Here is a 24,399-nt window from a genome sequence, read left to right as displayed (position 1 = left end):
AGGGAGATGCCTCAAGAGGACATCTAGCACTCGATGCGTCCCGGGTCTTCAGCCTGCAGGTCTGGAGGCACCCGGGCCCCCTCAGAGACCCGGAGATGGCCCACGGCTAAGGAATCCCCCCACAGTCCGACACATTCGTGAGGCCCAATTCCAAAGCACAGCACAACTCAAAGACCGCTATGTCATAAAAAAGTAAAAACGGTGTGGTAAGGATGGGGGTGGGGGGATACAACTGGTAAGGAAGATAAACTGATACCACCTTTCTGAAACAGAAATAAGCAATGTTCGGGGCACCTGGGTGGCTCAGTCGGTTAAGCGTCCGACTTCGGCTCAGGTCATGATCTCCTGGTTCGTGAGTTCGAGCCCCGCATCGGGCTCTCTACTGTCAGTGCAGAGCCCATTCTGGATCCTCTGTCTCTCTCTGTCTCTCTCTCTCCCCGCCCCTCCCCCACTTCCTCTCAAAAATAAATAAAACATTAAAAAAAAAAGAAAAAAAGAAGCAATGTGCATCATGGCCCAACAACTACCCTCTAGGTAAGATTTCTCCACAAATAATTAGATTTGTACAAAAGGGCACACATACAAGGGTGTTCATAGGGTTTGGTATGATAGGAAAATTGGGAGTCATCTAACATCCGACGACAGGGGACATAAAGAACATTATGGTATAGCCCATATGGAAGAACACCACAGAGCCACAGACGTTATTTTGTGAAAGTGTCTAAAAAGGCACAAAGGAAACTGCTCCCAATACAGTATTGTATTTAATACTTAATATTGGAAAAAAAGAAGATCATTCAAACTGTGTGTTAAAAACGTATCTACAGATGGGGCGCCTGGGTGCCTCAGTCGGTTAAGCGTCTGAATCTTGACTTCAGCTTAGGTCACGATCTCATGGTTGGTGAGCTCGAGCCCCACGATGGGGGGTTCCGTGTTGACAGAGCAGAGCCTGTCTGGGATTCCCTGTCCTCACTCTCTGCCCCTCTCCCCCTCTTGCGTGCTCTCTCTCTCTCTCTCTCAAAATAAAAATAAACTTTTTAAAAAAATGTATATGTAGAAACTAAAATATTGGAAGGGTGATGCGGGATTTGTGTTATTCTGGTTCGTGGGATGAGGAACAGTGTTTTTCCTTGTACTTTCTGAATTTTCCCTTTTGCCTTTAACAAACATCACTTACTTCACACGATGAAATTCTTGTGCTTTGAGGAGAAGAAAATCTTATTTTTTAAAAGGCTCTTGGGGCGCCTGGTTGGCTCAGTCGGTTGAGCATCCGATTGCGACTCAGGTTGTGATCTTGTAGTTCGTGAGTTTGAGCCCTGAGTGGGGGGCTCTGTGGTGACAGCCCAGAGAAGGCTCTGGATGCGCTGCACCCCCTCTCGCTGCCCCTCCCCTTCCCATGCTCACGCTCACATACACCCTTGCTCTCTTTCTCTCAAAAACAAATAAATATCGTTAATAAGTAAGTAAAGGTTTTACAGACCCCTTGTGACTGGGATACATGCCTACGACAACCTCAGAGCCACAATTCCCGAAACTCCAGACAGTCTTAAACCCGGGGCTGTGATGTCAGGCCTGTCCCTGTCTGGAGACAGAGCTTCACATTCAAATCCGGGTTGCAGGAGCTGGTCCACTCTCTCCCGGTGCTCTGGGCTCACATGGTCCCTGCAAGGTCTCCCTGAACTGACACCCAAGACTCGCGGGTGGTGGGCCTGAGCTGGTGGAGGGGACTGGGGATGGGCCTTCCGCGGAAATTCCCGAGGGGGACGAGGCCATGAGAGAAATGAGTGGCCCCGCTTGGACACTCCCTCCCCACCCACAGGTCTCCCCACCCACAGCCTGTCCCTGTAGCCGCGTAGCTAGAATGAACGATCTGAGAACCAGTGAGCAGAATGACAGCAGAATGACAGAGCCTAGTCCGCGTTTTATGCCCAGCCCTCTTGGGAGAAACCTACAACCCTTGCCCACATGTTCGACAGACCATCCCTAGGTGAGGCATTTACCCTCACCCCCTAAGATCCTGTCTAACTTTATTTTCTATGGTTGGTATTCAGTCAACAATATTTAGTATTTTTGAAACTAGAAAGTGATACTGTCCTACTTCGTGTGCCTTTAAAAAGTCCAATCACCAAACCGAAAAATCCTGCTATGTGGCTGACGCCCCCCTGGAGGCCTGGGGCACAGCAAAGGCCTGGAGGGGATGGGGTCCTGGCCACAGGCCTCATCAGCAGATTAATCTTGGGTTCAGCACTAGGGTTTCTGTAACTATTCCCTAATGCTGTGGTTCTCACCTGGGGGGCAACCTTGCCCCTGGGGGGATATTTGGCAACATCTGGAGACAGCTGTGGTTTCACAACTGGGGGAAGGGGGTCCTAAGCATCCGGTAATGCACAGGGTGGCTCCCCACCACAAAGAATGATCTGGCTCCCAAATGTCAAGAGTGCCGAGGTGGGGAATCCTGCCTTGACCTCAATATGGAGGTGCAAATGCCTATGACGAGGACTGGAGCAAGGACTCCACGAAATAAATAGGTTTGTGACGGTTCACGCATTCGAGGTCCTTCCTCTCCAAGCCTTGGGCTCCCCATCAGTGAGATGGGCGCCCCCCCAACCCCCAGCTTCTTGGCTGCTGTGTACCGACTCCCGTGCTAACTAAGCACTCTGGTTTCAACAGTCCCAATTTCCATGAAACCTGCATGATTTGCAAAGGACGGAATTTCTACGTGTATGGAAAACTGCCAAAACCTTCACATCTTTCGGGCTGTAGTATGAAGCTGTAAAACCACCCACTGATTTCGAAGCCTTAAGCCATGAGAAATTAGGTATTTCTAGAAGCAACCTTTAAGGTATGTTATTCTTTGCCTTATTACTGAATCCTGGAAAGGGCCTGCTTACCTCTAAGAGGTTTGAATTTCCAATCTATTAGAGTAATACCAGCAATCTGTTATTTCTAGGCTGTCGAGGAAAGGTTAGAATGGAAATTGCATTTGGGTGGTTATGTCCATTCTGAGCGCAGGCTGAGGACTCAGCAGAGGAAGCAGGCCCTGGCCTGGAAGGAGCAGTTATCAAGGGAAATGACTGCTGATAACTTTATTGATTAAAGCGGCTTGAAAAATTTAAGGTTTGCCACAGCCCTGGCACTTCCACAGCAAGACTGCTCCTCACAGGCATTTTTCATTAAAAATAAAGAGGCAGGATCAGAGAATTATTACGTTGTGCATAAGACACAGTTCATTTGAGATGGCCTTATTTTGAAATACTGCCTTAAAAGGTCTACACATCCTGAGGCTCGAGTAACGTTAATGAACGTTTTAGAAAAACGGTGGGGTGAGGGTTTAACAGCACACAGAAGTTGCCACTCAACTGTCAAGGGGAGAGACAGAAATGACATTTGAGGGTGGAAGGGAGAATGACAATATGAGAAGTAAATAAGATTCAGCTTTGCCACATGTGCTCAGAGCCACCAGAGAAAACAATTCCTTAGCTGCCCAGGGTATCCGATGCTCGCCATCGACTGGACAGCCGAGGGACCTTGACCTCATCACACACAAAGACTCACCAGGAATCTAAAACACAACGCCCACAGCCCCAGCACCCGCCACATGAGATGCCCAGATTAACGGGACGCCCATACGGGCCTCAGCTGCTCTTTGGGGTTTGGGGAAGACAGTTTCTCATTCAGAATGGAAAAGGTGCCAGCGGGGAAAATAACTGAAAAATGCCAAAAAGCAAAGAGGAGGGGGGAAATCATCCCAGGTCAAACTCTCCAAATACATCCAGCGATAATGTGACATCCAGTGCCCCCGGCCTTATTTTCTAGATAGGGGCAGCTTTTGTTGTGTTGTCTGTTTGGAGGAGGTTCTGAGACGACTATGATCACACTTCTCATATAATTCTAAATACCGGCTTTTAAATCCACGTTATGGGAGCCTTTCTTCCGCCCTGTAACAAATCATCTTCAGAATTTATTCCCTCTTAACCGTATCCAATGAGTTGGATATAAATATATACATAGTTGTTTACATTTAAGAAATGGAAAGGTGGGGCGCCTGGGTGGTTCAGTCGGTTAAGCGTCCGACCTCGGCTCAGGTCATGATCTCGCGGTTTGTGAGTTCGAGCCCCGTGTCAGGCTCTGTGCCGACAGCTCAGACCCTGGAGCCTGCTAAGGATTCTGTGTCTCCCTCTCTCTCTGCCCCTCCCCTACTTGGGCTCTAACTCTCTCTCTCAAAAAATGAATAAATGTTAACAAAAGGAAACAGAAAAAAAGGTAAGCCATAATATTTATAAAAAGGGCTACCAAGAGAGAGGAGTAGGAAGAGAAAGAAAAGGACAGAAGCTCCACTCCCTTAACCGTATCTTATTTTAGGGATTTGATTTTGAAATCAAGCAAATATTCTACATAACTACAAAAAAAAATGTAAATGTTGAGGGGCGCCTGGGTGGCTCCATCAGCTTCGGCTCAGGTCATGATCTAAGTTCAGGAGTATGAGACCAAGTCCAACTCAGCAAGGAGCCTGCTTGGGATTCTCTCTCTCCGTCCCTCTCTGCTCCTCCCCCCCCCGCCACCATCAAAATAAATAAACATGAAAAAAAAATTAAAGGGGCACCTGGGTGGCCCAGCTGGTTAAGCATCAGACTCTAGATATCTGCTCTGGTTGTGATCTCACAGTTGTGAGATCAAGCCCCACATCGAGCTCTGTGCCGAGTGTGTTGTCTGCTTGGGATTCTCTCTCTCTCTCTCTCTCTCTCTCTCTCTCTCTCTCTCTCTCCCTCTCTCCCTCTCTCTCTCTCTCTCTGTGCCTGTCCCTGGGGCTCGAACTCATGGATCATGAGATCATGACCTGAAGTCAGACGCTTAACTGACTGAGCCACCTGGGTGCCCCTAAAAAAAACCCTTTGTTACCTTGGGAAGATGCTAGGGAATCAACTCATTATTCTGAAAACTAATAAACAATGAAAAAAAAAAAAACAGGCATTTATCTGGAGTTCCCTATATGAACTGCGCCCCAGGGTAACAAACAGTTGGTGAGCAGCTTTCCTATATAGAAATAATCCAGAGGGAAAAACGAAGAAGGAATGACAGAATTCAAATATCACCATTCTGCTGCCTTTGATGAATTAAAGGAGTCAACACCAATCACGAATAGCAGCTAACAACACAAAAGGAGAAAAGGGGACACTCTGTGCCTACTGATGGAGGACACATCACCGCCTATAAAGTAATCATGAAAAAACTGAACCAGACTCTGAGCGAGCTTCTAGATCTAACTATCAATCTCCAGAGAACAGAGGACAGACGAGCATGTGAAGGAATACTTCCGAGGTGTAATCAACGAAATCCAGACTGTGGGAAATTCCACAGGACAAACTGCCCAGTTCCTGCTTCATAATGTTGCAAGGAAAAAACAAGAGGGAGATGGGGGTGGGGTGGAGTTGGGAATCAGTAGATAAAAACACCGCTTGAGAATCTCACGGACCAATCACAATGCAAGAGCCTCATCTGAGTCTGATTCAAACAAATTGCAAGCAACATGAAACAATTATAAGACCAACAAGGGAACGTGAACAATGATTGGACATTTAATTAAAGAATTATTGTTGGTATTCTTTAGACGTGATAATGGCATTATCTATGATTTTGAAACAAATTCCTATCTTTTAGGGGCACCGAAATATTCATACATAAAGTAACAAGAGTTCTGGGATATGATTCAAAATAATCTAGGGCAAGGGCGCCCGGTTGGCTCAGTCAGTTAAGCATTTGACTCGATTTTGGCTCAGGTCGTGATCTCATGGTTCATGAAATTGAGCCCCGTGGTTGGCTCTGAACTGACAGCCAGGAGCCTGCTTGGGATCCTCTGTCTCTCCCTCTCTCTCTGCCCCTCCCCTACTTGCACACACACACGTGCACACTCTCTTTCTCAAAATAAATTCATAAACATTTCAAAATAATCTAGGAGAGGGGCACCTGGGTGGCTCAGTTGGTTAAGCCTCCGACTTCGGCTCAGGTCATGGTCTTGTGGTTTGTGGGTTCGAGCCCCACATCAGGCTCTGTGCTGACAGCTCAGAGCCTGGAGCCTGCTTCCGATTCTGTCTCCCTCTCTCTCTGCCCCTCCTCAGCTCGTGCTCTGTCTCTCAAAAATGAATAAATGTGGGGCGCCTGGGTGGCGCAGTCGGTTAAGCGTCCGACTTCAGCCAGGTCACGATCTCATCTCGCGGTCCGTGAGTTCGAGCCCCGCGTCAGGCTCTGGGCTGATGGCTCGGAGCCTGGAGCCTGTTTCCGATTCTGTGTCTCCCTCTCTCTCTGCCCCTCCCCCGTTCATGCTCTGTCTCTCTCTGTCCCAAAAATAAATAAAAAACGTTGAAAAAAAATTAAAAAAAAAAAAATGAATAAATGTTAAAAAAAAATTATCAAAATAATCTAGGGGAGAAGAATGGGTAGAGTATAGATTAAACAAGAGGGTATTAATCTTGAAAGGGGTCCTAATGGCCAAATACGGGACAATCTGACAACAAAATAAATAACAACGGGAATGAATTGTAACTTAGAGAATAAAACAAATAGCCCTGAGTCCATATTGGAATGAACAAGCAAATGGGGACCAAAAAAAGGAAAGCTCTTTCTTACAGTAAATTCCAACTAACAAATTACAGAAGGAATGACAGAAATACAAAATGACCATTCGGCAAACACCACAGTAAGAACTGCTTCAGGTAAAAATTATCACTGGAGGGGCGCTGGGGTGGCTTGGTCGCTTGAGCATCTGACTCTTGACTTTGGCTCAGGTCATGATCCCCGGGGCCATGGGATCGAGCCCCGCATCTGGCTCTGCACTGAGTGTGGAGCCTGCTCTAGATTCTCTCTCTCCCTCTGCCCTCTCCCCTGCTCACTCTCTCTCTCTCTCAAATCAATCAAACAATTAATTAATTAATTTAAAAGAATGATTGATCAATGGATGCAAACGTTGAGACGGGAAAAGAATAACGGGAAAGGATACTTACACAGACAACATGCTTTCCCACAGGATACTTACTAGTTAATGGGACAAGGAGTAACTTCACAGTAGAGAACCCTGGCACCGATCACCTCCGACACTGATCAAAGTGAACCTCACCAATAAGGGGCAAAGTGCCACCATGCACCTGTCCCCGTGCAGCACACCAAGAGGGCACAGCACTGTTTCTGTGCGATTCCTGCCCAAAGCGCATAGCCAAAAATTAAATGAAGTCACAAGGAAACATCAGGAAAAAACCTGATGTTGAGGGATATTCTACAAAATAACCAGCCAGTACTGTTCAAAAATGCCACTGTCCTTAGAGACCAGAAAGGCTGAGGGACTGGCCCAGGAGGCAGGACACAGGAGAAGGGACTGCTAAATGCAACGTGTCCCATATAAAGATGCGGATGTGCCGGCCCATGATGACATCTGATCTTATAATTCTCCCACGATTGTTAAGCAAGATGTTAGCATTTGGGAAAGCTGGCTTCAGGGCAGATGGAAATTCTCTGTGCTAATTTTGCGACTTCTGTAAGTGTGAAATTACTTCAGAATGAACAGTTACACATAAGTTTTTAAAGTGGTTATTAGTTGATAATTAGTGAGGCTTGGCGATGGGAAACGAGGAGCTCATTATGCTACTCTCCCTACTTGCACAGATACTTGGAATGTTCCATGACAAAAAGTTAAAAAGAGGGGCTCCTGGGGGGCTCAGTTGGGCGTCTGACTCTTGATTTCAGCTCAGGTCATGATCTCACAGCTTTGTGGGTTTGAGCCCCGGGCTCTGCACTAACAGTGTAGAGCCTGCTTGCGATTCTCACTCTCTTTCTGCCACTCCCCTGCTCACACTCGCTCTCAAAATAAATAAACTTTAAAAAAAATAAGGAAAAAAAGTTAAAAAGAGGGATTTCAGAGACAAAACAACCGCACAGGAGATGTGGACCCCGTTTGGATTTGATTCAAACATATCAACGTCAAAGAACATTTCTGAGCCAGGCAGGGAGACTTGAATATGGATTACTGGGAAATACTAAGGAATCACTGTTGATTTTGTAGGTTGGGGTTTTTTCCACTGTGATAAAAAAACACATAAAATGTACTAATGTAACCATTTAAAGTATACAAATCAGTAGCATAAAGCATAGTCACATTATATGACCATCACCCCTGTCCACTTCCAGACATTTGTATCACCCCAACAGGAGACTGTCCCATCAACAGCCCCTCCCCACCCCCCACTCCCCCGGCAATCACTAATCTATTTTATGTCTGTACAGATTTTCCTATTTGGGACATGTCATACAAATGCTACGTAACATGTAAAATACGGCCTTTTGTGCCTAGCTTCCTTCGCTTCCCATGTTTTCCAGGTTCATCCACATCGTGGCATTGATCAGTATTTCATTCTTTTTATAGCTGAAATATTCCATGGTGTGAATAGACCGCATTCTGTTTATCCGTTCATGTGTCGATGAACATTTGCATTGTTTCCGCCTTTTGGCGATGTTGAATAGTGCTGCTATGAATATTCATGTATAACTTTTTGTTTGGACACCTGTTTTCAATCCTTTTGGATGCGTACATAGGAGTGGAATTGCTGGGTTATAGGATGCTTCTGTTTACCTTCTCCAGGAGCTGTTTTCCAGAGGGGCTGCCCCATTTCACATTCCGGCCAGCATTCCCACACGAGGGCTCCAATTTGTCCACATCCTCGCCAACGCTGGCCATCTTCCCTTGTGTTTTGTTTTTAAAATGATTATGGATGGCCATCCAAGTGGGTGTGAGGTGGGATCTCACTGTAGTTTTGATCTGCATTTCCCTGACTGATGGCACAGAGCATCTCTTTGTGTGTTTGTTGGCCATTGTTAGGTGTTTTAACGTGTTGTAGTTATGTGAAAAATAACTATCTTTTTTTTGGAAGGCATTACTAAAATATGAAAGGATACACACGACAACAAATCTGGGATTTAAAATACAACAGCAAAGAAAAAAAAAAAAGAAAACAAGTTGAAAAAAGGCAAAAAAGATACAACAAGGGAATGCAGCAAAAATCTTTTGTTAAATCTGAGTGATGGCTGTGTGGGGGGAGTCGCTGTATCATTCTGCTTTCATGTATGTCTGAAATTTGCCACAATAAAAAAAGAAATTCTACCCTATGAAACAAAGTCGTGAAAACTCAGGGTCATTACTCCTGTGGTCTTTGTTCATTCAAAACACAAGCCTCTCTCTCTCCTCTCTTACCAACCTCACAAGGCATTTTCTGGGTTTTTCCTGGCAACCTCAGAGACCCTGCCTTCTGACATTCACAGATGTTGGGGAGACTGGGTGGGGGGGGGGGGGCCAGAGGGTCCAGACTTCTGGGACTGTCCCCATGCATCTTGAGAGACCAGTGCTCTAGACCAGAACACATGTGGGAAATTCGGGTCCAACAATCAATCAGCAAGCATCACAGTGGTCCTGGGGGCACAGCCTCGCTGCAGATGTTGATGCTGTCCTCAGTTTCAACGTCCAAAACAGACAGTCCGGGGCCCACTGCAGACATGTGCCCATGGTCTTTTCAGCGATGCTCTCGGAAAACCACCTGCTGTTGGGGACCAACTCCACACTACCTGGGAAGCGGGAGGCACTGGAGGCATCAAATTCTTTTAAAAAATCGTGCTTTTTTCTTTTTAAGATGTTGGGAAGGCCATCTGTGCCCCAAACAGTCATAATGTAAAGGTAGCAAGACGCACGATTTAGTGCTTACATGTTGTTTGACTCTTGCTGTATGTTGGCCTTCCAATGAACTATTTTTTTCAGTTTATTTATTTTTTGAGAGAGAGCACGTGCATGTGCACGCGCAGGGGAGGGGCAGAAAGGGAAGAAGGAAAGAGGGAGAGCGGATCCCCAAGCTGACAGCACAGAGCCCGATTCGGGGCTCTTCGTGAGATGGTGACCTGAGCAGAGATGGAGAGTCGGACGCTCAACCGACTGAGAGCCACCCCGGTGCCCCTCAACGAACTATGTTTAAAACACTGACACATTGGGGCGCCTGGGTGGCGCAGTCGGTTAAGCGTCCGACTTCAGCCAGGTCACGATCTCGCGGTCCGTGAGTTCGAGCCCCGCGTCAGGCTCTGGGCCGATGGCTCGGAGCCTGGAGCCTGTTTCCGATTCTGTGTCTCCCTCTCTCTCTGCCCCTCCCCCGTTCATGCTCTGTCTCTCTCTGTCCCAAAAATAAATCAAAAACGTTGAAAAAAAAAATTAAAAAAATAAAATAAAATAAAACACTGACACATTAATACACTTCAGTTCCCATCTGTCCGGAGAAGAAGCAAAAGTCACTGGGACACAGCCACAGGCATTTCTTACTCTTAGGCTGAAACGCATTCCACAGGCTGAAGGCATTCTGTGGGCCTCCTCTGCGGTCTTTCCCCAGGACAATCGGCTCTGATGGGTGGAGGGGCCCACCTACCTGGCTGCCCAGCCAAACCCCACAGGCTGCCCAAGGCCTCAGGCCCACCTCAGGCCCCAGGGCTGCCCCACCTGAGTGCCCAGCCCCACCCCCCCACCCCCGACAGACCCGCTTCCACACACGCCCGCGAGCAGCTGGCCTACCTCGTGAGACTCTATCCCCATCTCCTGCAGGGCCGACTGGAAATACCCGGGAGCGGGTTTCCCCACCACTTCGGCCTTGATTCCACAGGCATACTGGGAAAATAGGAAAGGACACATGGCATGGGTTTAGGATTAACAGGTGGATACGAATCCAAAGGCCTCCCTCCGGGGAATCGAGGAAAGAGTGCCCCAAATGTGCCCCCCGGGGGCCGGGAGCCTCCAGGAGGCAGGACACAGGGGCTGCGAGACACATCTCATAGGCAAGAGCATCGCGACCCCACATCAGGGTGCACAGGATGCTGGGGGGCACCCCTAGTGGGCCCCTGCTCAAAACCCTGAGCACGGCAGGAGGCGGGCCACCTGGGCTGATGCTCTCATTTGTCACCTGCCCTCCAGGAGAAAAGGGCCATGGCTCTATCTGCCAGTGTGCTCAACCCTCCCACCTGAGCACAGGCAGGAAGGAGCCAGGGTAGCAGTGAGTGACCTGGGGCAGGTGATCAGGCATGGGTCAGAGGGGACCCTGGGGAGCCCCAACTGAGCCTGGCCCTGGAAGCTGGAGGAGGGAGTCGGGAAGGAATCCCATCGGGACACATCAAGCTCCAGGTGTCGCAGGTGTTAGGAACGAGGCAGGTGGTTCGATGAGAGTCTGAGAGGAGAGTGGCAGTGGGCATGCTGGAGGGCCAGCCAGGTCAACAGCCAGCAGGCTGGAGTGTGGGGGAGCATGAAGGACAGGACAGTTGAGTGACGACCAAGGCGGCTGAGGGGCCAAGTTCTGGGGCAGAGAGGGCGCTCAGCTTGAAGGCCCGAATAGGAGGGCCCACTGTGGAAACCTAAGAGGCGATTCAGACATGGGAGTACACCCCCTTCTCCAGAAAGACCAGAAACACCCCAAACAGCCCCGAGATCTGAAGGAGGCTCGGACAGACTCAGGGAGGTACCTCGAGCGCCTTTGTGTAGGCACCGACGTCCAGCATCAGGCCAGAGGTCTCCTTGTAGTAACGTCTACAAAAGAGCAGGAGGGGACAAGGTGAGCTGGGCCCGGGAGCCGTACCAAGAGAGACTGCCCTGTCCTTGTTCTGCCAGCTCAAGAGAGCAGAGCCACGGATAAGGGTCTGTCCAGATGCCACACTGGGCACGACCGATGGAGGTCGGCACGACAGGGCCCAGGGCCAGGTCACCACACCCGGGCAAGAGAGCCAGTGGGCCAGCAGATCTCAGTCCCAATGGTCCCCTGCTGCCGGCCTCTGGGGACCCCCGGGGGCAGATGGATCCAGCCGCTAACACAGAGAAAGACAAGTGACCCGTGTTCCAGGGAAGGACAGCAGGTCCACAGGGCATGTGGTGAACCCCTAATTGCTAATAACTAACCCCTAATTGCTTCCTGAAAAAGAAAACTCCATTATTCCACGGCACCCCACCGCAGCTCCTATTAGCCAGAGGTCAAGGTGCTAGGTTTCAGGGGCCCCAGATGCTCTTACGAGAAGACAGCTATCTCCTCCCTGTCTCACTGGAGACCCACACAGCTCGGCTCTTGGAAGCATGCCTTTCTGAAGATGATCTCGAGATTCTCGGGAGCACAGTGCTGGCCCTGGCCTCCACTGTCCGGCCCACCCCAGGCCATAGGCAGACCCCTCAGGACACATGGTAGACGAAGCCTTCTTCTCTCTGAGCAAAGCCATTTGACCATAAAGAGGAACAGAGATAGTTTAACCCGTGCCTCTCTACAGACAGGGTTCCTGGAAGCCCGGGACTATTAAAATGTGAGACCCATCCCACCAGGTGCCCGGTTCTCTTTCCCATGTCCTTCGGGTCTGGGAGACATTGGACAACACGGATGCAGAGACCCAAGAGAAGTTCTCAACATGACGCCTCACATGCAGAAAACCGCTCAAACAATATTAGAGAATATTATCACTGCGTTTACCCGGCTTGAGCTACAGGCGGTAAGACCCCGGCTGGGCCAGAAAGGAGGAACGCAAGTCTTCCCAGTTTGTGGGGGTTACAACCTGTTCTGTGCCTATCGGTGAGAACCGAGCTTCCCGGGAGCTGCCTCGGGGCTGTGCCCTTCCCTCCAGCTCGGCAGGGCCCGGGAACCCTGCCTGTTCGGCTCTGCCCCACCTGAGGCCCCGAGGGCTGCAGGAGCCTGGCCTGTGGCCGCCAGCACACAATGCCCGCGGGCAGTGCCGCAAGGCTTTGGCCAAACTCTTGGCTTTGGCCAGGGCTGGTCCCCCGGCACTCACTCGTCATGGGGGTTTGGAGCCTGGAGCCCCTGTGACGAAGCTGGGGTGGTGGTGGGGTGGGGGGGCTCCTGTCACGACAGGACTCGTTGGTCTCCAAGCGAACCCCAGGTTTTCCGGTCAGGGATCTGAGGCTCTGTGCTCTAGGGGCCACCCCATAACCAGCCGGGACACCGCACACCTTCAAGAAGATAGATGCCTGGTAGTCAAAAAGAACTACCTCCTGCTTACAGAACTGGGGGCCTAAAAATGCTCCCCCTTTTATTTATTATGTATATATGTATGCATGCATGTATTTATTTTTAACTTTATTTATTTTGAGAGGGACAGAGAAGGAGGGAGAGAATCCCAAGCAGGCTCTGCACTGTCAGCACAGAGCCCAACATGGGGCTCGAATTCACAAACCATGAGATCATGACTGGAGCCGAAATCAAGAGTTGGACACTCAATTGACTGAGCCACCCAGGTGCCCCCTTAAGAATTTTTTTTTAACTGAATCTGAGTTGTTTTTATAGTGTCCAGAATTTTTCTTTATTTCCTCTTTCTTCAGGAAAACAAAAGAGCCACCTTGAAGGCCATCTGTTGGCTGAAAACATTTTTAGAGGCACAATAAATAGAAGTACCTGTTGGGGTGCCCGGGTGGCTCAGTCGGTTGAGCATCCGACTTTGGCGCAGGCCATGATCTCACGGTTCGTGGGTTCAAGCCCCGCGTCGGGATCTGTGCTGACTGCTCAGAGCCTGGAGCCTGTTTCAGATTCTGTGTCTCCCTCTCTCTCTGACCCTCCCCTGTTCATGCTCTGTCTCTCTCTGTCTCAAAAATAAATAAACGTTAAAAAAAAAAAAAATTTAGAAGTACCTGTTAATTTTTTTAAATGGAAAAGCCCAGGTTATTCCAGGAACATAAGCGATTTCATGCAGTATCTTTTGTTACTGGCATAAGGAGAGCAACAGCAAGCCTGGTTGGAACACTCAGTTCCAGAGTGTTCTGGAACATTCGGTTCCAGCCACAAAGAAGAAACTGGGGGTGCTGGGAAAGACCGGGAAAAGCTGGGGAGAAGCAGTCAGATAGATTTTATGCTTTATTCTTCTGCCCTTCCGATTATTCAGCACGGCCTCCCTTCAAAATGACCACTTGACCTTTCCCACAAGAGCCATTAACCTTCCATAGTCTGTCGCGTAAACAGCTTAATTTTCTGACGGCAGCATGACAGAAGAAATTACAAAGGCAATTCCCACTCCCGGTCCAAACAGATGCCAAATGTAAATCACTCCATTTCCAGGAGGAGGACATTCTGCCCCAGTGCCTCCGCCGTCCTGCCTCCTCGGGGGCGCCGCTCAGCCCTGTTCTGGCGGAGGACGGCCCCTCACCATCGACGACCCCCACTTGGACGGGACAGCTGTCCTTGGGCTGTCCCGAGAAGCTGCTGACCTAAGCCCGAAAGCTGGCGGTTCCTTTCTCTCGTTTTTGAGCACCCGACCCATAGCCCGAGTCAGAACACCCTAAGTCAGAGGCACCCTAACCGCTGCTTCGTAAAACAAACCCTTGCCTACTCTTGAATGACAAAGCTAAAAAGCAGCTGATTCCATTTGTTTTTCCTGTTCAACAACATATCTACTTTGATCGCTACCTAAAATCTGGAACAAAAACTTGTAAAAATTAGAGACAATTTTCAAGAAAAAACTTTTAACATAAATGAGTTATAACAGAGCTTCTCAATTATGCTGTTCTCTGGGGAGGGGTTGATTTTAGGGGTGCCTGAAGGACCAAGCCTGGAACCTAAGTGAATTAAGCAAGCCAGGTTCTATGGTTTGCAGTGCCCTAAACTTTAGAAGGTTGTGAGGTTGGAAAGGGACTAGGATGGTGAATTTTATGCATCAACTTGACTGGGCCAAGGTGCCAGATATTTGGTCACACGTTATTCTGCGTGTTTCTGTAAAGGTCTTTTTGGGGTGAGATTAACACTTCAGTCAGTGGACTCTGAGTGAACAGAATGCTCTCCATTGTGTGGTGGGCCTCACCCAATCAGTTGAAGGCCAGAACAGCAGGGTCTGACCTCCCTGAGCAAGAAGGATGCTGCCCACAGGCACGTCCTTTGGACTGAGACCACAACTCTTCACTGGGTCTGCAGGCGGCCAGTCTGCCCTGCAGATTTTGGACTTACCTAGCCTCAATAACCAATTTCTCTTCACACACATATATATGGATGTGTGTGTGTGTGTGTGTGTGTGTGTGTGTGTGTGTCCAAATCCACTTGGTTTCGTTTCTGTGAAGAATCCTAATACTGGATTATTTTATTTTGTGTGATAAACACACGAGAATATTTTTACCTCCTAAAAGAAATACAGCTTCTCTTTTCTTTCCTGAAATCTCTTTTGTTTGCCTTATTGACAGAGGCACAGCCATGAAGAAATACTTCTCTACTATGAGAAAAACAACGAGCAGCACAAGATAAGTGGCAAGTGACTGAGTGTGGTGAAGGGGACAACAGGACGTGGTGGGGTCTGTGGTAAACTACAGTTCATGGAGGCAGTGGCCTCCGCTGAGCTTCTGTGTGCTCAGGAATGTGGGGCCCTGTACTGTCAGATCTTCTGATTTTTCTTTTATTTTGTGAAGTTTATTTATTAATTTTGAGAGAGAGGGCACGAGCAGGGGAGGGGCAGAGAGAGAGGGAGAGAGACAGAATCCTAAAGCAGGCCCCGTGCTGTCAGCGCAGAGCCCAATGCGGGGCTCAAGCTCACGAAACTAAGAGATCGTGACCTGAGCCGAGATCAAAAATCTCCCCATTTTTAAACACAGGTCCCCCCAGAATGCAGGATCTTGTGTGGGCCAAACATTTGCTCTCGAATACAGCCTAGAGGTGACAAGCACGGCGTCCGGGTGGCATTCCCAGCATTTACCAGCTGGGGATCCTGGCCTAGTTCACCTCCTTAGGCCTCAATGAGCCCACCTGTAAAATGATGCCATGGCCTACAAGTCTCAGGGTCGTGATCGGAATTAAACAAAATGGAGCACAGAAAGTACTTACCAATGGCTGGTGGCCAAACACAAGGTCCCTCCCTTGACTACCGGAATGGCCTGCCCTGTCCAGCAGGCAGAGGTCAGGAGTTCCCAATCAGCAGAAGCATCTAAACTGGGAAAGCCTTCCCCAGAGGCAGGCCCCCAAACTCCTGCAGGGCACAAAACACTGGGGCAGGCCTCCACGGTGCCCCTGCACCCTTAAGAGCCCGTGACTCTAAAACCCTAGTGTTGCCTCTGCTGATGACAGAGTAAGTCTGCTTTCTGGTAAGCAACTTGGTGACATGAGTCCAGAACCTCAGATATGCCCACCATTCTAAATGCACGAAGATGCTGACCACAGCGTTACTTTGGTGGAAAATCAGAAATAACTTAATGTCCCTCAGAAGGTATTGGCTTAAAAAGACTACAGGATGGGGGCACCTGGGTGGCTCAGTTAGCTGGGCGTCCTACTTCAGCTCAAGTCATGATCTCACGGCTCTCGTGGTTCAAGCTCCTCACTGGGTTCGCTGCTGTCAGCACAGAGCCCGCTTCAGATCCTATGTCTCCCTCTCTCTCTGCCCCCTTCCAGCTTTCACTCTCTCTCTCAAAAATAAATACATCTTTGGGGCACCTGGTGGCCCATCGGTTGAACGTCCGACTTTGGCACAGGTCACGATCTCACGGTTCACGGGTTCGAGCCCCACATCGGGCTCTGTGCCTTGGGATTCTCCTCTCCCTCTCTCTCTGCCCCTTCCCAGCTTGCTATCTCTCTCTCAAAAATAAATGCTTGAAAGAAAGAAAGAAAGAAAGAAAGAAAGAAAGAAAGAAAGAAAGAAAGAAAGAAAGAAAGAAAGAAACAGTGAGGACTGTGCTAAAGGCTCCGACAAAAATGTTGGTAATAAGATCACAACTTTACAGAGGTCATGCTCTGCAGCCCGAGACGTGGAGCCCGGCCCAGAGCTTTCCTCCGGGCCGTCAAGCCTTTTCTTCCCTACTCACGTGTCCCCTGGAGACAATCCTTCAATGCCTTGTGCTGTACCCTGTGCGAACGCACCTAACCTTGGGACAGCCAGCACTGGTGCCCTGAGACTCCATGGAGCTTCCGTCCGCGGTGACCCTCCCCTCCCCTCCCCTCCCCTCCCCCAGCCTCTCCCAGCCCTGAGCCCGCATGGAAGCCTGACCAACCTGCTCCTGAAGTCAGAGGATTCTACTTTCCTCAAACATCATTAAAAGAAAGGAAGGAAGAAATAAAGAAAGAAACAAAGCAGGGAGGGAAAGGGAAGGCAGCCTGTGCTCACGCCACACCCACTTTTCTGCACCATTTACTGATTCTCTAAGGCACAGGCCCACAGAACGGCATGCAAAGCAGCCAGAAACGCTCTTCCTGAAGCTGACTTACCCTTTTCCCAGAGATATGAGCACAGGATTGTCCAGCTCCATGAGCACCTGAAAGGCCTTATTCACGTTTTGGTAAGAAAAGCTTTCTCCTGCATCTGCTATTACGACACAGTTCGGGTTGGACGTGTCGATCTGGGCAAATTCTGAGCGGATTCCTGAAAAGAGAAAAAAGGATAAAGCCCTGGGGTGACGTGGCCTACCTCCCATCTCCTCCCGGGACCCCTTCTGCCTGCCACGTGGGCCCTGCCCCTTTCTCGGATGTTCCTCCTGACACTTACAGCTGTACGGGAGGTGAACCAGGAAGGGCTGTTACTCCCGTTGTACAGATGAAGGAATGTTCCACAGTTAGGGCTTGTTAGGAGAAAGACAGGCCCGCCCTTGGGGTCCCTGCCCCAACACTGGCATCACCCCAGGGACTACCCAGTTTAATACCACAGGTAGGAAACCCACAGCCCTGCAACTGAGAAGAGATTCGCCTGGAAGACACAGATCCCTGGATGTAGGGTCAAATCCGGCTGCTGGTAACCTTTAGAGGGCGGCTGTTGCTGCACCCAGACTCTAGGAACCATCGAGCATTCCAGCCCCATGCCACTGAACACAGCAGAGCTGGGACACACACACAGGCTGAAAAGAAGGAGCAGAAGCTCACCCCTGCTGGCCCAGCTCACCCGTCCTTAGGAAGGCCTCACCCCTGTTGGCCTGGCTCTCCAATGCCCTGAGGAAAGCTTCTTCCTCCTTCACCTTCTCTGCCCTCGCCAATTTTCCATCAAACAGGGAAAGTTGCAGGGCACCTGGGCGGCTCAGTTGGTTAAGTGTCTGCCTCTTGATTTCCACTCAGGTCACGATCCCAGGGTCATGACATCAAGCCCTGTGTCAGACTCCGCGCTGAGCATGAGCCTGTTTAGGATTCTCTCTCTCTCTCTCTCTCTCTCTCTCTCTCTCTCTCTGTGTCTCTCTCTGCCACTCCCCTGCTTGCACACTTGGTCTCTCTCTCTCTCTCTCTCAAAAGAAATAAACTTAAAAAACAAAACAAAACAAAGAGGTGCCCGGGTGGCTCAGCCTGTTAAGCGTCCGACTTCAGCTCAGGTCATGCTCTCATGGGTCTTGGGTTCAAGCCCCGCCTCGGGCTCTGTGCTGACAGCTCAGAGCCTGGATCCTGCTTCAGATTCTGTCTCTCCCTCTCTCTCTGCCCCTCTCCCACTTGCTCTCTGTCTCTCTCTCTCTCAAAAATAAATGAAATGTTAAAAAAAATTTTTTTTTAATAAAAACAAACAAGCAAACAAACAAAAACCCAGCAGGCCTGGGCTGCTTGGATCCTGCAAATTCCAAAGAAAGGCTGTCCTCAGGACAGGCCTTCCACCAGCACCTGGGAGATCACCTCTGAGCCCCTGGAATATTCCACCAGAAAAGAGTGTTTTGTAAGCCTGGGGCCCTGGGGGGTTGGAAACTGAGCAGCCAGGATTAGTCACCCAGGTGCTACAGACCCACGTGAGGGACCCTTAATAGAAATCCTGGGCACAAGGCTCCAGTCAGCTTCTCTGGGTGACAACATGTCACAGGTGCTGTCACACATCTCTGCTGGGAGATGTGCATCTCAGGGCAACTCCACGGGAGGGGACCACTGGAAGGTCGCCTGGATTCTCCCAGAGTTCACCCACACCTCTCTTCCCCTGACTGAGTTCATGCTGTGTTCTTTCACTGTGGGAAGCTGTGACTGAGTCTGACAGCTTTTCTGAGCCCTGTGAGTCCTTCTAGCAAATCATCAAGCCTGAGTGTGGCCTGGAGAACCCTTGACACAACTAGATGCTGTATGATTCTATTTATATAAAACTCTAGACAAGGCAGACCTATTCAGAAGGGAAAAAACCAGAACACTAGGTACCCCCGAGGCAGGAGGGGATGGGCACTGACTGGGCAGCACGTGAGGGAACTTTCAAGGTGATGGTTAAGTTCTAGATCCTGATGGTGACAGGGTTTTGCATCTGCGAAAACTCAGAAGTACGCTAGAGAGGTCTGCATTTCATCGTGCATAAATTTCCTATCAGAAAGAAGAAATATATGGGGCGCCTGGGTGGCTCAGTCGGTTGAGCATCCGACTTCAGCTCAGGTCACGATCTCGCGGTCCATGAGTTCGAGCCCCGCGTCGGGCTCTGGGCTGATGGCTCGGAGCCTGGAGCCTGCTTCCGATTCTGTGTCTCCCTCTCTCTCTGCCTCTCCCCCGTTCATGCTCTGTCTCTCTCTGTCTCAAAAATAAATAAATGTAAAAAAAAAAAAAAAAAAAATTAAAAAAAAAAAAAGAAAGAAGAAATATAAACAGATGTTGAACCCTAGTTAATGATGTGCTGAAGTTTTGGGGATGTGTACCAATGTCTGCCGTTTACCTTGAAACGCATCAAAAAGATAAGATGAAAAGATGGACGGAGGGACGGGCAGACGCATGAAGAACAAAATACAGTAAAAACGTCACTGGTAAAGTCAAGGTGACGAGCATACAAATATTCCAACTAAAATTCCTTCGGCTTCGCTGTATGTTTCAAAATGTCATAATAAAATGCTGGCGGTGGGGCGGGGGGGAGAATTCATCAACAATAAAACTTGGAAAAAGATTCCAAGTCTGAAAACAGAGGCAGGACTGCAGCCCAAGAGGCCACTCTGGCTGCCCCTCCAGCCAGTGCGAGCTCTAATATCTACTTGTTTCTGCGCCCTTAAGAGGCAAATGCTGACCCTCCCCCCTCCCTCCCTGCTCACTCCACCCCCAACCCTCCCTTTGCCCCAGGGGCAGGGATTTTCTCTCTTAAGTTTTTCCTTCTCTTTGAGGACCTGTTCTAAAGACGCTGGCAGTGATCCCAGATCACAGAGGAAGGATTTTTGAGAAACAGGATTTCTAAAGCCTGGGCATATTGCCCTTGACTGGCACCAGAGCTATGGATTTGACACTCGGGCCTTTCAGGGAGCACCCTCAAACTCTGCGCCCCCCCTTCCCGCTCCTGCCGGGAGGCAGAGAAGTATCCTTCTGCCGGTGGTTTGTAAATAAAAATACCAAGCGCGGGGGAAGAAAGAGGGCTCAGTGCATCGACAGGAAAGTGTCCTGAATTCGGAAGCACTGCTTATGTTTCTTCTTTTTAAATATTCAGAAGGTACCAGATAATACTGCTCCTTCTACTTCTTTCCAGAAGAACTCCGCACTGAGGGTCAAAGGGGCTCTTTCCTTGTCTTAGGCTAAGATTGGGATGTAAACCTTGTACCATTTGCCAGAGAGCAGGGCTGTTTTTCACCAACAGAGCTTAAGCTTGGGGGGGGGGGGTGGGTAGGGGGGGCAGGGGAGGCAGGGAGAGAGTAGGGGGTGGTAGCAGACAGAAACCTGTGGGCTTCAATCTAGCCCTCATTCTCCCCACCCCCACCAACCCTAGAAGCTAGAACTTTGCCCCATGACAATTCCCTGCCCCCTCGGTCCCTTCTAGATCAAAGAGAGCAGGCTCAGGATGCTCCTGAGGCATCTGGAACGTGCCTCATCGTCCGCTATTAGGCCGGGGATAGAAGGGGCCTGGTCCCCAGCAGGAAGCCCACTCAGCTTCCATCTCACAGGCTCCCAGCAGGAGCCAAATTTCTCCGTGTCCTTCCCAGGACTTTGGCCCAGGGGAGAGGGACACCCTCCCCCACCCCCACCATCCCCAGGCCCAGGCCCAGGCCCAGCAGGCCTACCGTCATGGATGAGCAGGTGTGGCCGCAGGCCTCGCTCCTTCAGGATCAGGCAGGTGGCCGGGGCCGGGGCGGTCACCTCGCCCTCAGAGATGTCGAAGCCCATGTGCCGCAGGAGTCCCACCAGGTCCCCCCGGGACTTCTGTGACTCGTTGGTGCAGAACCTCACCTTCAGCTGGGACCGCTTCAGTCTGGAAGTGGGAACAGGACAGGCAGAGGGTGCTGTCGGCCCTCAGAGCCTGCGGCCTCTGAGGAGGAAGCCAGATGGGCGCTTCCCAAGGGCAGTCAGGACCCTCCGCGCAGGCCAGGCCACTGTGGCTCCCAGAGATGGGCCTCGGCTGACCTGGGGTCAAGGACGGGGATGCCGAACTAGGGCTGACCCTTTCCAAGGAGCCCCGACAGGCCCCACAACCCTCCTTTCCATCCTCACTGAGCTTGGTGCCCAGGACACGTCCCTACTCCCTCCGCCTGGGACATGTCCCACTCCCTCTGCTTGGGCCACGTCCCCACCTCTTCATCTGCGACACATCTCTACACCCTTCACCTGGGACACATTTCCTCCACTCCTTCTGCCTGAGACACGTTGCCTCTCTACACGTGCCAATTCTCCCACCTTCTGAGACCCCCTGGAGATCCCCCGCCACCGTCCGGTCCCACTCGGCCCGGCTGGAGATCACCTATGAATGTCCGCAGCAACTTCTCTATACCATTGCATGGTTAGCAATTCCACTTGTCGTGTGAGCTGCGTGTGCCTAAGTCACTCGGGATCCATATTTCCCCTAAAGTGCGAAGGCTGAGGGACCAAGCTCGGCTGTGTCTTCTCATTGGTGTCACTGAGGCGATCACTGAGGTGCCCTGTCACCCAGGGCGATCCCGGGTAGACAGGCAGGACACGGGGATGCCCTGCAGGCCCAGCGTTAACCTGACGTGACCCTGAGGTGCCGTGAAAGGTCAGCAGCACCCACATTCCTTCGTCTTGGCTGCACGTGGGCAGGCTCTCAGAACGCAAAGCCACAACATAGATGCGTAAAGAGGCCCCACAGGCAATAACACGCAACCTCCCACAAGGTTACTGAGCACCTACTAAGTGGCCTGGCTGGGCCGGTGCACCGAACCGTAACCTTGACCGCAGACAGGCTCCCCACTCCCCTGGAGCCACAATCCGGTGGGCGGGAGGGAAACTTGGCAAAGGAAGGCGAATTTGTGATTTGCGAACAGAGAGGTGCTCTGAAGGACTGGACGGGATGAAGAGACAGATGGGGACCGGAGTGGGTGGGGAGACTGCTCGGGAGCTGAGGCCTGAAGGGAGAACAGGGCACAGGGCGCCCAGCACAGGGAAGGAAAGGAGGCTGGCATGGCTGAGCCCACGAGCCAGGGGTCCAGTAGGAGGGGGGGGAAGTCCACACGGGCCCTGGCCCAGAACACACAGCCCTCTCTGGACAAGCCGCGGCTGGCACAAAGGAGCAGTCCTACTCGGCACCGTGAGATCGTGGAAAAGACACCAGGCCACAAGTCGGGAGGCCCGGGAAACCCCTAGTAAAGTTAACCAGGTACGCAATGGTCACCCAGCACTGTTCGTAGACAGATCTCCAGACACACGCACGTCAGTGGTCCCCAAACACGCAGGAACTCATCTTTACTTTTCAGCCACCCTTTCAAGTTTTACAGTTTTTTGTAATATAAATAATACATTTAATCCAGTGTTAAGCATGTAACATTTGTTTTTTTTTTTTTAATTTTTTTTTTTAACGCTTATTTATTTTTGAGACAGAGAGAGACAGAGCACGAACGGGGGAGGGGCAGAGAGAGAGGGAGACACAGAATCGGAAGCAGGCTCCAGGCTCTGAGCCGTCGGCCCAGAGCCCGACGCGGGCCTCGAACTCACGGACCGTGAGATCGTGACCTGAGCTGAAGTCGGACGCTTAACCGACTGAGCCACCCAGGCGCCCCTTGTTATTTAGACATAGATATTCACGTACGAGAGAGACGGGCTCCAATCGTGTGCTCAGAGACGGCCCCGTGTGCAGAAGTAAACACACAGATTGGACCCAGTTACTCAGAACTACGCACTTGAAATCAATCTCCATTCAGGCAAATAAGTGAGACCCAACCAAAAGTGCTACTGTGCCCCAACCCTAGCAGTGACACTTTTTATCCTGCTTGATGACTAAGGACACTTGAGTCTCAGAAAGTTCAAGGACTTTCTGCTCCTCTTCCTGGATCTGTGGCCTCTAGGGACGTGGGCTCATTCCTACTTGACCCCAAAGCAGATCCTGGAACTGATGTGGAGTCAGAACAGGAAGCACATCCACGGTGGCCTACAAAGCCAAAGGGGCTCCAGAGGACAGAAAGGTCTCATCCCAGGATGGGGTCTCAGAGAAGACTTCCCAGAAGAGCCAGGTCCAACTAGAATCTCTCGCAGCACAGACAAGAAGGCCAGGGAAGGGTGGGCGGAGCACAGGGAGGGAGGAGCAGGTGCGGGGCAGGCCCTGCCCTCCGGGGACCCGTTCAGGTGTCAGAATCTTCTAGCAGCCTTGGGTAGATGGAAGCTGAGCCAGAAAATGAAGCTGGAAAGGAGGCTCACTGAGCGGGGAGGGATGCCTCGGGCAATCTACTCCGTCCTGGGGTGGAGGGAGCTCCAAATGCAACACTCCTTAGCGATGACAGAACTGGGGGAAAGGTGGTATGTCTGTCCAGCGTCCCCTTCTCCACCCTGTGCGACGCTGCCCTCATACTACCTATCTGTATTTTTCTTTCTTTATAACACTAGCCAGCATCGCCAATCATCCGATTTATATCTTTGCTTACTGTCTCTCTCCCAGACCTGCGTGCACCATGAGACCAGGAATGACATCTGGTCCGTTCTCCTAGGCATCCCCAGTGCTTCGCACGGGGCTGGGCACGAGGCAGGCTCACCATAAGCATTTGCTGAATGACTGAGGGATGGAAAATCCAAATGACCGCCGGCGAGAGGGACCCTCCTTAGTACACTTACTGCTTCCCCCAAGGGTGTCCTGAGCCTCCAGCTCCCTCACAAGCCCCGCTGGCAACAGGCAGGATTCAGCGGGGAGAACATGTGTTCCCACATTAAGATCAGCCTCCTGACCCTCTGTGCACTGGGGCTGACAGGTGCCACTTGGCAAGAAATCCGTAGATCTACCAATAACAGAGTGAAACACACACCGAGAGGCTAACAATGTCTCAATCAACAGCCCAGGTGGCTCAGTCCTTTCTTAATATTTGTCTTTCCTAATTAGAGTGTTATGAATTATCAATCACGTTAGTGGTTAATTGCCCTTCATAAAGATAGCTTTTGTATTTTTAAATTAGGCAGTTAATATATTGTAACTAATAGCATCACCTTGTGCATTATGGACAGATCTTCGTTGATTGGCGCCTGGAACGTGTGATTCGCACCCAAGTTAATGGAGCAGTTGAGGGAAGAGGTGCAGGGGTGTCGGGGGACTAATTACTGCTAA

General features: G+C 50.5%; 1 protein-coding gene across 4 annotated transcripts in view; it reads right to left on the bottom strand.

Moving 5' to 3' along the window:
• The window catches only part of LHPP (phospholysine phosphohistidine inorganic pyrophosphate phosphatase), a 119,086-nt gene that overhangs the window by 79,630 nt on the left and 15,057 nt on the right, over positions 1 to 24,399 (bottom strand). For 3 of the 4 annotated variants that reach the window (XM_058698051.1, XM_058698049.1, XM_058698048.1), the window contains exons 2-5: positions 20,924 to 21,111; positions 17,223 to 17,376; positions 11,527 to 11,590; positions 10,589 to 10,681 (exon numbers count right to left, since the gene is read on the bottom strand). In XM_058698051.1, coding sequence (XP_058554034.1) covers positions 10,589 to 10,681; positions 11,527 to 11,590; positions 17,223 to 17,376; positions 20,924 to 21,111 — 499 coding nt within the window. The remainder of the gene's footprint in view (positions 1 to 10,588; positions 10,682 to 11,526; positions 11,591 to 17,222; positions 17,377 to 20,923; positions 21,112 to 24,399) is intronic. The other variant, XM_058698050.1, reaches the window with a different exon arrangement.

Source organism: Neofelis nebulosa, chromosome 13, assembly GCF_028018385.1.
Source record: "Neofelis nebulosa isolate mNeoNeb1 chromosome 13, mNeoNeb1.pri, whole genome shotgun sequence".
In the NCBI taxonomy this organism is placed as follows: Eukaryota; Metazoa; Chordata; class Mammalia; order Carnivora; family Felidae; genus Neofelis; species Neofelis nebulosa.
This window is presented reverse-complemented; position numbering and strand designations above follow the sequence as displayed.